At 35.5% G+C, this 11,169-nt stretch overlaps 1 protein-coding gene across 1 annotated transcript; it reads left to right on the forward strand.

Annotated features, from left to right (window-relative positions):
* Positions 1–5,795: 5,795 nt before the first annotated feature.
* Positions 5,796–5,969, forward strand: LOC122679682 (40S ribosomal protein S29-like). The gene has a single exon (XM_043880566.1). The coding sequence runs from the start codon at positions 5,805–5,807 to the stop codon at positions 5,967–5,969; it is 165 nt and encodes a 54-aa protein (XP_043736501.1). The 5' UTR covers positions 5,796–5,804.
* Positions 5,970–11,169: the final 5,200 nt, after the last annotated feature.

Below are 11,169 nucleotides of genomic sequence, written 5' to 3' on the forward strand. Positions count from 1 at the left end.
GTCTTTAGTTCATTTTGAGTTTATTTTTGTTCATGGTGTGAGAAAGTGTTCTAATTTCATTCTTTTACATGGAGCTGTCCAGTTTACCAAGCACCACCTATTGAAGAGACTGTCTCTTCCCCATTGTATATCTTTGCCTCCTTTGTTATAGATTAAATGAGCATAAGTGTGTGAGTTAATTTGTAAGCTCTCTATTCTGCTCCATATTTTTTTGTGTCTGGTTTTGTGCTGAACCATACTGTTTTAATTACTATAGCTTTGTAGTGTAGTCTGAAGTCTAGGCGCATGATACTCTTAGCTCTGTTCTTCTTTCTCAAGATTGTTTTGGCATTTGTCTTTTAAGTTATGAATTACAAATAACTTTTTCTCTGTCATTTGCCTTTTGATTTTGTGCCTTTTTTTTCAATTTGGCATTCAGACTTTTTTATATTTTTGGTAGTTAAAATGATTAATTTTAGCAATTTTTAAAATGATTCTAGATTGTAAATTAGAAAGGCCTTTTTTAACCTAAGGATATATTTTCTCTTAATAATTTATTTATTTTTAATGTAAATTTTTGATATGAAATTTATCTTTGTGTATAGTAAGAAGTATGAAACCAACTTATTTTTTTCTGGATGGACACACAATTGTTCTAACACCATTTACTTTAAAAAATTCTTTGCCTACTGAGTTGAGATGTCACCTTGCTCATATACTAAATTTGTGTAACTATTTGAGAATATTTTTTGAAACCATACTTTCTAAAGTGCCAAGGTCAATTATGTTCCCCTTTCATCATACTTCTTCAGATAAAATAACCTTTTAGTTACTCATCAGTAACATTTTCTGCCATATTTGATGAAAGAATCAAGAGGGAGGTGTGATTATTACCCATATAAGAAAATAATTTGAGGAAAGCCATGTATAAGCCCAGAAGAAAAATAATTCTCCAGATAATATTGCTAGAAAATCCCCAAACAACAGGATTTTGCTTTTTATTTCTAAAGATGTTGCCAAGTCATTCCATACTACTCAGGAGGTCTTCTTCTACAAGTGGTCAAAGAGGGAAAAACCCACAATACTTAAGGAGAAAAAATGAAACAAAAAACATATCCCTCTCCAAGCATACATTTCCTGCTGCCCCTTTTAATAGGAAACTACATAAAAGAGAAAAGTAATTCACTTAACAAAAACCTTATCAAGCCAAGTAAGGGGGTTATGTTGCATTCATATGTATATAGTTAGACTTAGTTTTCTGGCAGCAGTACTTTTTAGAGTAAATCTTGCTTATTTGTGCAAAGAGAGTTTAGGATAGTTTATTGGCAAGTACAAAGATATTGTTTCAGTAACTCTACTGGCATAACAAGATATAAAAATAAGACCAAAGCCAATATCTATAAGTTCAGTGTGTCCAGGTTAGCATACTTCACACCAGCACTGGTGGAGGTCTGAATCTTGTGTCCTCATTTTCCCATAACATTAGCGGAAAATGCCGTGCACAACGTTTTAAAATTCTTTTTATAGGTTCTTCCTTCTTCAAGACTGATGTAGCTATTAGCAGCAAATCTCCTTGAGATGTTTCTCATCGTTTACTAATGCCAGTTTCTTGCTTTCCAGGCTTTCTTAAACCAACTGTGTTTCCGGATCATCAGCAGTCCACATTTCCACATTCCCACTATTTTGAATCTGCCATTTTTTTTTTTAAGGGTATCTGTTACTTTCATGTGGCTTAAAACACTGGTCAGTTCTTAGTCCTCATATTACTTGATCTAAAAACTACATCTGTCACTGATCACCCATCTTCTTGGCTTCCCAGGTGGTGGCTCAATGGTAAAGAATCCATCAGCTAGTGCAGGATACACAGGAGATGCAGGTTCAGTCCCTGGGTTGGGAAGATCCCCTGGAGGAGGAAATGGCAACCCCCTGCAGTATTCTTGCTTGAAAAAAATCCCATGGAAAGAGTAGGCTGACCAGATAAAGTCCATGGGGTTTCAAAGAGTCAGACACAACTGAGCTCACACGCACACACCCACCTTCTTGAAACATACTTCACTTGGTTTCCAGGATACGTACTTCCCTGTTTTGTTTCGTTTTCCTACTTCACTGGCTACCTCTCTTCAGGATTTTTTGCTCATTCCTAATCTCTTGACTTTAGGGTTTTCAAGGTCCAGTCTTAGATCTCTTTTCTTTCTGCCCACCCTCCTTCTGTTGGTGATTGCCCCTGCTCTCACATCTTCCAATACCACCTAACTCCCCCTGACCATATTGATTTATGTTTCCATTGTGGATCACTCCCCTAACTCTAGAAGTCATATATCCAACTTTGTACCAGCTGTCTCTTCAATATGTACCTCAAGTTTAACATGTCTGAAACTAAGCTTCTATTCTCTCTTTCCTAAGTCTGTACATAGTCTTCTCCATCTCAGTTAACAAAACTTAGCTTTGCATTTCCTTAGGTCAGAACCTCGAGACATCTCTCACACCCATCATTCAAGCCACAAGGAAATCTTTTGGCCTCAGCTTCAAAATATTTACCTGAGCACTTATCTCCATAACTATTGCCCTTATTGAAGCCACCATCATCTGGTTCATTCAAAGAGCCTCCCCAGTGAGCTCTAGGTTTTTGTCCTTGCCCTCCCACAGAGTAACTATCCCTTTAAGATGTAAGATAGATCATACTCCTCTGTTTTAAGAATTCCAAGTGGCTTCTCATCTCCGAATAAACACCAATGTTGTTAAACTGGCCACCAAGGCCCTTTATAATCTTTATCTCCTCTGTTCTACTCTGACATCATCTTCTAATTCTGCACTTCTCCAGCTCACTGACCTTTCCACTGCTCCTTGATTCATAAGCTCACTCTATTAGTTTTCTATTGCTACTGTAATAGGTTACCACAAACTTAATAGTTTAAAGTTACACAGATTTATTATTTTACAGTTTTGTAGGTCACAAGTCAGACACAGGTCTCACTTGCCCAAAATCCAGATGTTAGGAGGTCTGTGTTCTCTTCTGGAGGCTGTAGAAGTAAATTTATTTCCTTTCCTTTTCCACCTTCTAGAGGTCACCCACATTCATTGGCTTGTGGTACTTTTTCTTCATCTTCAAAGCAAAAAAGATTGTATCTCTCTGATCCTTCTTCCATTGTCATATGTCCTTATGACCCAGGCTGGGAAAAGTGCTTTGATTTTTAAGGACTCAATGTAATTAGATTGGGCCCACTTGGATAATCTCTTCATCTCAGGGTTGGTAACCTTATTAATATCTGAAAAGTCCTTTTTGCCATGTAAGATAACACATTTAGAATTCCAGGGCTTAGGATATCTTTGGGGAGAGGCATTATTTTGCCTAGCATACTTATCTCCTTAAATACTAGCTCATATTTTACCTTTTCGGTGAGTTTGTCCTGACTATCCTATTTAAATCCAGCTTCATCACAGTAGTCCCTCTCTTATTTTCCTGTTTAGTTTGTAACAACACTGGTCCCCAAGTAATATACTGTGTGGTATATGTTAATAATTTAGCTTGATTTTTCTCTCACGTCATCAGAATATAAGCAGTGTGGTATGAAAGTTATGAAAGTTGATCTGTTTGTTTCGTTCTCTACCTACAATATCTAGAGCAGTGCCTGTCATACAGTAATACTTTCAATAGATACTTATTGAATGAATTAATAAAAGAAAGTGGAGATTAAAACACAAGAATCTCACCTTGTTTCTAAGACAGACTTTCCAAATCAAGGGATGAAATATATTTTGAACCACTATCCTCATGGACTCATTGTTATTTAACATTTCTTTTTTTTCTGATGGACTTTATTCACTATGTATTAAGTAATTGAATTTACTGGATTTTAGCATATGTATAGTGACATAGTGGATCTTCAGCCCTTTAATAGTGCCTTATTCATAAAGGAAATAGATAACACACCTCATTGGTCTAATTTGATCTATAATGTGTTGATTTCATAACTATCAAATTAAGGATGATTCCTTCTATTCCTAGTTTTCTAAGTGGTTTTTTTTCTTTTCTTCTTCTTTTTTAACCATAAATGGGTTTCACATTTTGTGAAGTGCTTTTTTTGGTATCAGTTCTTGTGATCGGGTGATTTTTCATTACCCTGTTAATATAGTGGATCATATTGATTGATTTTCAGATGTTGAACCAGTCTTGTATCTTTGAAATTTGTTCAGAGTGTAATTCTTTTTATATGTTCCTAGATTTTATTTTCTAATGTTTTGTTAAGAATTTTTTGCTCATATATTCATGAGGGAAACTCCCTGTAGTTTTCGTTTTTGTCTAGTTTCAATATCAGTTTTGTCTTTGTCTAGTTTCAATATCAGGGTAATAGGGGTTTCATGGAATAAGTTGAGAAGTGTCCTTCCTCTTCTATTTTCTAGAAGAACTTGTGGAGAAGTTCTGGCCAGAGAAATAAGGTAAAAAAGGGAAATAAAAGACATATAAACTAGGAAGAAATAAACTTTCTCTATTTGCAGATGACATGATGGTCTATGTTAAAAAAAAAAAAAAAATTCTAAGAAATCTACCGAAAACTTCTAGAAGTAATAAGTGAGTTCAGGAAGTTAACAGGATATAAAATAAACATTCAAAAATCAGTTATGTTTCAGACTTCCCTGGTGGTCCAGTGGTTAAAACTCAGCACTTCCACTGCAGGGGGCATGGGTTAGATCCCTGGTCAGGGAAGTTCCACAAGCTGCATGGTGCAGCCAAAAAAAAAAGAAAAAAAAATTTCTATATTCCAACAGTGAAAATATAGAAACCCAAATTAAATAAAAATGCCATTTATAGCCACTCAAAAACTTAAATAGACATAAATTTAATAAAACATGCAGTACTTGTATGCTGGAAACTATAAAACACTGATGAAAGAAATCAAAGATCTAAAATGGAAAGACAAACCATGTCCATGGATTTAAAGTCTCAATATATTAAAGCATTGTAAACAAGGCAGTTCTCCCCAGATTAACGTGCAAAACGTCTAAATATCTCAGCAAGATTTTTTATAGATGTAGCTAGGCAGTGTTATTCTAAAATTATATGGAAAAGCAAAGGAACTAGAATAGCTTAAACAAGTTTTAAAAAGAATAATAAATTGGTAAGAATCACTCCACCTGAGTTCAAGAATGATATACGATAGAAACCAAAACTGTAGTGGAACTGGTTAAAGGAGAGGCACAGAGATCAGTTGGATGGAAGAAAGAACTTAGAAATAAGCCCAGACATATATAGCCAGTTGATTTTTTTTTCTAAAGGTGATTCAGTGAAAGATGAATAATCTTCCCAATAAATGGTGCTGGAGCAGCTGGCTATCCACAAAAAAGAACTGCTTCAACTTAAACCTTACACATTATACCAAAATTAACATAAAATGTTAGTACATTCAAATGTAAAATGTAAAACTATAGAAGTTCTAGGGGATCTTCCCCACCCAGGGATTGAACCCCTGTCTCCTGCATTGCTGGCAGATTCTTTAGCATCTGAGCCACCAGGGAAGCCCTATATGAGTCTATACACATAATAAAACAGAAAAAGCCCAGCAAAGATTTGCTTTCAGATAAGTTTAGCTCTGAGGTGATGGTGTAAATTGAACCATAGAATTTGTCTCATCTGGAGAAAAGAAATACAATTATAATCTGGTTATATTGCAGTTTTGATCCCAGACTACCACAATAAAGTGAATATCCCAATTAAAAAAAATGATATAGAACTAGCACTGCCTTCTGGTAAACTGTGTCCCCAAATTTTGAAGAGCACATGTGTGCACACCCTTGCTCCTTTTGCTATTTGCAGCCAAGAGACCAACATGGGTCACCAGCAGCTCTACTGGAGACATCTGAGAAAATTTGTCCAGGGTTCTCATTCTTACCGGGTCTGCTCAAACCAGCAGAGTCTAATTTGGAAATATGGCCTCAATATGTGCCGTCAGTGCTTCTTCCAGTACACAAAAAACATGGACTTCGTTAAATGAAGTTAAGTTACTAAGTGAATTTTTTTGAATGGATCATCCAGCACATCTATGTTATACAGAAACAATACTAGATCTTTGTATATAAAATAAAAGTTGAAAAACTTAAAAAAAGAACTATACATGCTCATTGTACTAATATCCAATTCGACATAATTACATAAGATATGACCGGTAGGGAACCTGAGTGAAGAGTACATGGGTCCCCCTTATACTATCTTTGCTGTGTCCTGTTTATAATTATTTCAAAATAAAGTGAAAAAATGCATATTTTATTTTGATGCATTTCATGGTAATCTAAAGAAGACACAGATGCCAAATGTCGAGAAGTAGTGCCAGTTATTTTTAAAATTACCTTTTATTGAGGTGAAATCACATAACATTAAAATTAACCATTTGAAGCATACAACTCAGTGGTTTTTAGTACTTTCAAAATGCCATGCAATCATCACGACTTTCTAGGTCAAAAACACTTTATCAACCTGAAAGAAGACCTTGTACTCATTAAGCAGTCACTCCCTACTCCCCCTTGCCGTCAGTCCCTGGAAAACCATTATCTACTTACTGTGTCTACTAAGGATTTACTTATTCTCGATATTTCATATAAGTGAAATCATACAATATGTGACCTTTTGTGTCTGGCTTCTTAGCATAATATTTTCAAGGTTCATCCCTATGTTTGTGTCAATACTTCATTCCTTTTTGTAACTGAGTAATATTCTATTGTAAGGATGTACCATAGTTTATCTGTTAATGGCAGTTAGCTTATTTCCACATTTTGGCTATTGTGCATAGTGTTGTTATAGACATGTGGCAGTTTGATGCAACGAAACAGTTTTTTCCAAAGTTCATCGTTTCCTTGTGGAAGGTGTAGAATCCCTGCAGGCTATGTATCATTGGTTGCAACCGTTAACTCTAAAGCTTTTGTAATTTATTTGAGGAAGATGATGTGTCACTGCAGTTTTCCCCGTTGTTCATTCATCCCAGGTGAATCAGATATTGAAACAGTTAGAGATGATAACACAGGCACTGACTGCTTATTTTGGGAGGAAAAATAAGAACGCTTTGTGAGGTTGGAGATAAAATGTCATCATAAGAGCAATAGTAAATTATTAGTTGAGAGTCTACATACTGCTTATGAGTGATCAAGACATAAATATTTTATTCTTTAAAAGCTTTGAAAACATAAATTTAGGAGATAAAGTACTTTAACAACAACAAAATAATATGAATCATGGATGTGCTTAATCTCTTGGGCCCAGTTTATTTAATATGTGGTCATCCTTGTGTCCTTAAGTGCTTCAGAAATTAAATATATAACACTTTAAAGGCAGAAAGGTCCTTGTTTTATAATCCTATAATTAAAGAGCTCTCCAGAAAGGTTTTTAGGCATATCCAAGTAAGTTTACTCTTTCTTTGTACAGAACAAATCCAGCTCTTTCATGGCCTTTCTTCTTAGTTAGTTTTTCAGTTTTAAACCATTGGTTCTCAACCATCCTGCACATTAGAACTACCTGATACATTTTCTAAAATACCATTTTCTATGCTGCCACCCAGATCAACTGAATCAGAATTTCTAGGAACAAGCCCAAGCATCTTATTTATGTAAAGTTCTCAAGTGATCTTGAGGTGTTGCCAGGGTAAGGGAGTAATAATTCGAACTACTGGTTCTCAAAGTTGATGAGTATCAGAGTTACCTACAAGTCTTGATAGAAAGAAGCTGGGTGCCACACTCAGGTTTCTGATTCAATAGTTCTAGGTAGGACCTGACATTTTGCATTATGAATAAGATTGCAGATGGTGCTGATGCTGCCAGCTCAGGATTCAATTTTGAGGATGATGGGTTAATCTTGTCCTTTTTACTCGGTGAAGATGAGGACTGGTCGAATTACTCCATATGAATACCCTGAAAATGATTGTTTTCACTTATATTAGATGAAGTCCTTCAGCATGTTAAGATAATGGACTGTATAGTCAGAATGCCTGGTTAAAGTACTGCTTCTATATAACTTTGATTAAGTTCCTTATTTTTTAAATCTCCAGTTTCTTTATCTGTGAAATGGATATTATATATTTGTTTTGAGGGTTAAATTTGATAATATATGTGAAATGATTCACATACAATAAATATACTTTTTAAGTTTTCTTGATAACTTTCATTTTCCAGTATTATAGCTGTCCTTTGGTCTAACTGGCTATCAAGTTCTGTGCTTCTTAGTGGTTTAACAAATAAAGAAATATATGTTAAAAATCAAGAAGATAATTAATCGGGGAATTCAACTGAGGCTTTCCAAGAACTGAAAGAGGGTGTATACATATGTAGTAGTTAAAAAGCTTCATCTCTGGAGTCAGAGAACCCTGGGTTTGAGTCCTGTCAGAGACCTCTCCGTTTGTTTTCCTTTGAAAAATGATGGTGATAAAAGTTCCCTACATATTGGGTTGTTGTGATTGTAATAAAACAGATAATTCAAGTACAATGATTAGCACAATCCTGGACATATCATAGGTACTCAATAAATGTTAACTATTATTAAACTGAGGGTAATTGATTGCTAACTTCTCCTTTAAATATTAACTCTCCTTTTCGTCTTTTGAACTGACGTGGTGTTTTTATAGCTCTTTGAGGTATGTCAGGAAGGAATGTAAATTCTCCAAGGGGAATGCAACTATTGAGAAGAAATTTGTTTACTATTTCCTCAACACTCTTCTGAATACAAGACTGAGAAAGAGTGAAGATTTACTCTTCAAACACTGGATAACTTCTCTTTTATTTCCATTGCCAGAATCAAGAGAAGAGCTGTTGAAACTCCTGGTCAATCATTAGTTTCTATTTCAGACCTTCAGTTGGGCATTTCTGTCAATGGACCGCCTTACAAATAGGGCTGTTGCCAGTTCCCTGCTGTGACTTCCTGACTAGAAACCCTTTACCTGCTCTCTGGCCATGTACGTGCAGAAACCTCTATTTCAAAAAAAAAAAAAAGAAGAAGCATTTCTTTTTGTATTTTTTATTGGACAGCAAAATGGAAACAATCCCCCAAATACTCTGGACATGATGCAAACTGATCTTGACAGGCTGCAGCATAGATAGTTGCAGATAGATATTGTAAGGTAAACTGCTACAATAGTCTTTTGCATAGATACAGTGACAGGAGGTATGGTTTCATTCATTTTGCAGGGGATGACTCTGCTGTTGTAACACTTAGTCTGTTTTCCCAAAGTGTGTGGTACAAATTCCACTGGGGATGTGAATTACTTGATGTGTATGAATGGACAGATGCTTACTTTAATATTCAGTGTTTCTTTTAATATACATCAGGAAAAAACACGCATGCTTATTTTCTCAGATACTCTTGTTTAAGGTAAATCTAAAATGCATAGAAAGCTTAAAATATGAGGTAAAGGGAACTATTAGGTACACAATAGTAGAAAGAAAATGTAAGCAGTTTTGATAAATACAATGAAGGTGAATATGATAGGTTTGGGAAATTTTTTGCAAAATATTCAGGCTGTTTGGTGCCTCAGAAGCTAATGGTGATCCATCTGTATATTGTTTCTGTATATCCATCTATACATTTAGCTATAGAGAGTGAAATGGCTATGGCAGTCTTTTCCAGTCTTTCATTCATGTATTGTTGTTTAGTCACTAAGTTGTGTCTGACTCTTTTGTGACCCCAGGGACTGTAGCCTTCCAGGCTCCTCTGTCTGTGAGACTTCCCAGGCAAAAATACTGGAATGGGTTGTCGTTTCCTTCTCCAGGGTTCATTGTATGCTTGTCTTCTACTGTAGCCTTTCTTTGCCACAATTCTCCCCTTTAAATATGTTTGCTAATTGTAAGAGAAAGATAAAGAAGAAAGAACCAACACACATATTCAGTGAAAAGTAAAGTATAAATTTTTCAGATTTGATGGGTGCTTCATTTAAAATGACCAGTCTTTGCTTATCAACTTATGGTTAAAGCCATTATATTTTCACATGTTTTATATACCACTGGAATTTATTTTCTAATTTAATTGCCAAATTCCTTATCTGATTAGATCCTGAGGAGAAGCAAATTAGTGTTGGAGAAAAAAATAGACAAGATAAGATTTTCTTTACTGTTGTGCAAGTCATGTATATTTCATGTAAGATTAACAGTGGAATGTTTCATTTTATCAGAGGCAAACACTTGCTACTTTATCTCCCCATCCCAGGAAACAGAACGGGGTGATATATGCCACAAGTCTAGTAATAAAAGAAGCTCTTGAAAATGAAGTCATTTAGTTGAATTGGCCAAAAATGACTCGGATAACAAGTCATGATGATGAAGCCATAAATGGCGTCCTCATTGCTACCATGGTTCCCAGGGAATAAAATTCTTATCCTACTACTAAATGTGACTGGTTTATAATTCTGCCCTACTAGTGTCTCTGTGAAGTAGTATATTCTTACTAAGTTGTTTTCAACTTTTTTCATTCATTCAACAAATATTTATTGAGTACTTGTTTTGTGTCCATTGCTTAACTGCTTCAGGTGCATGTCATGTGGCAGTGAGGAGGAACATTGAAGTCACTGCCCTCAAGGAAACCAACTGTTTATATGAACTATCATTGTAAACATGATCACCGACCTGTATTAAAGTGTACCTCTTAAATATTCTGATTTTTAAGACGTTCAGAAGTGATTTTAAACAATTAAGTTGAAATGATAGGGGATGAAGTTAATTGGGCTTCCCTTGTAGCTCAGTTGGTAAAGAATTTGCCTGTAATTCAGGAGACCCAGGTTCAATTCCTGGATCGGGAAGATTGCCTGGAGAAGGAAATGGCAACCCACTCCAGTATTCTTGCCTGGAGAATCCCATGGACAGAGGAGCCTGGCAGGCTACAGTCCATGGGGTTACAAGAGTCGAATGCAACTTAGTGACTAAACCAACACAGAAGTGATTTTAAAGAATTAAGATGGAATGATAGGGGGTGAAGTTAGGTTGTAAGATTTAATTAAGCAAGTTTAAAAACAGGAATATTTTTGAATGCAAGAAAGAGAACTCACACTTAAAAACAACAAGAACTAATATTTAGAGTACTGGATATGCTCTAGACACTTTGCTCAGTACTTTGTATCCATTATCTTATTTAATTTTCCACATGCATACATGTGCTCACTCACGTCTGACCCTTTGTGACCTTGTGGGCTGTAGCCTGTCAGGCTTCTTTATCCATGGGATTTC

Source organism: Cervus elaphus, chromosome 21 (genome assembly GCF_910594005.1).
Source record: "Cervus elaphus chromosome 21, mCerEla1.1, whole genome shotgun sequence".
Classification (NCBI taxonomy): Eukaryota; Metazoa; Chordata; class Mammalia; order Artiodactyla; family Cervidae; genus Cervus; species Cervus elaphus.

What these genes read in the sequence shown, in the direction of transcription:
- LOC122679682 (XM_043880566.1), top strand. Translation starts at nt 5,805, where the DNA reads ATGGGTCACCAGCAGCTCTACTGGAGACATCTGAGAAAATTTGTCCAG.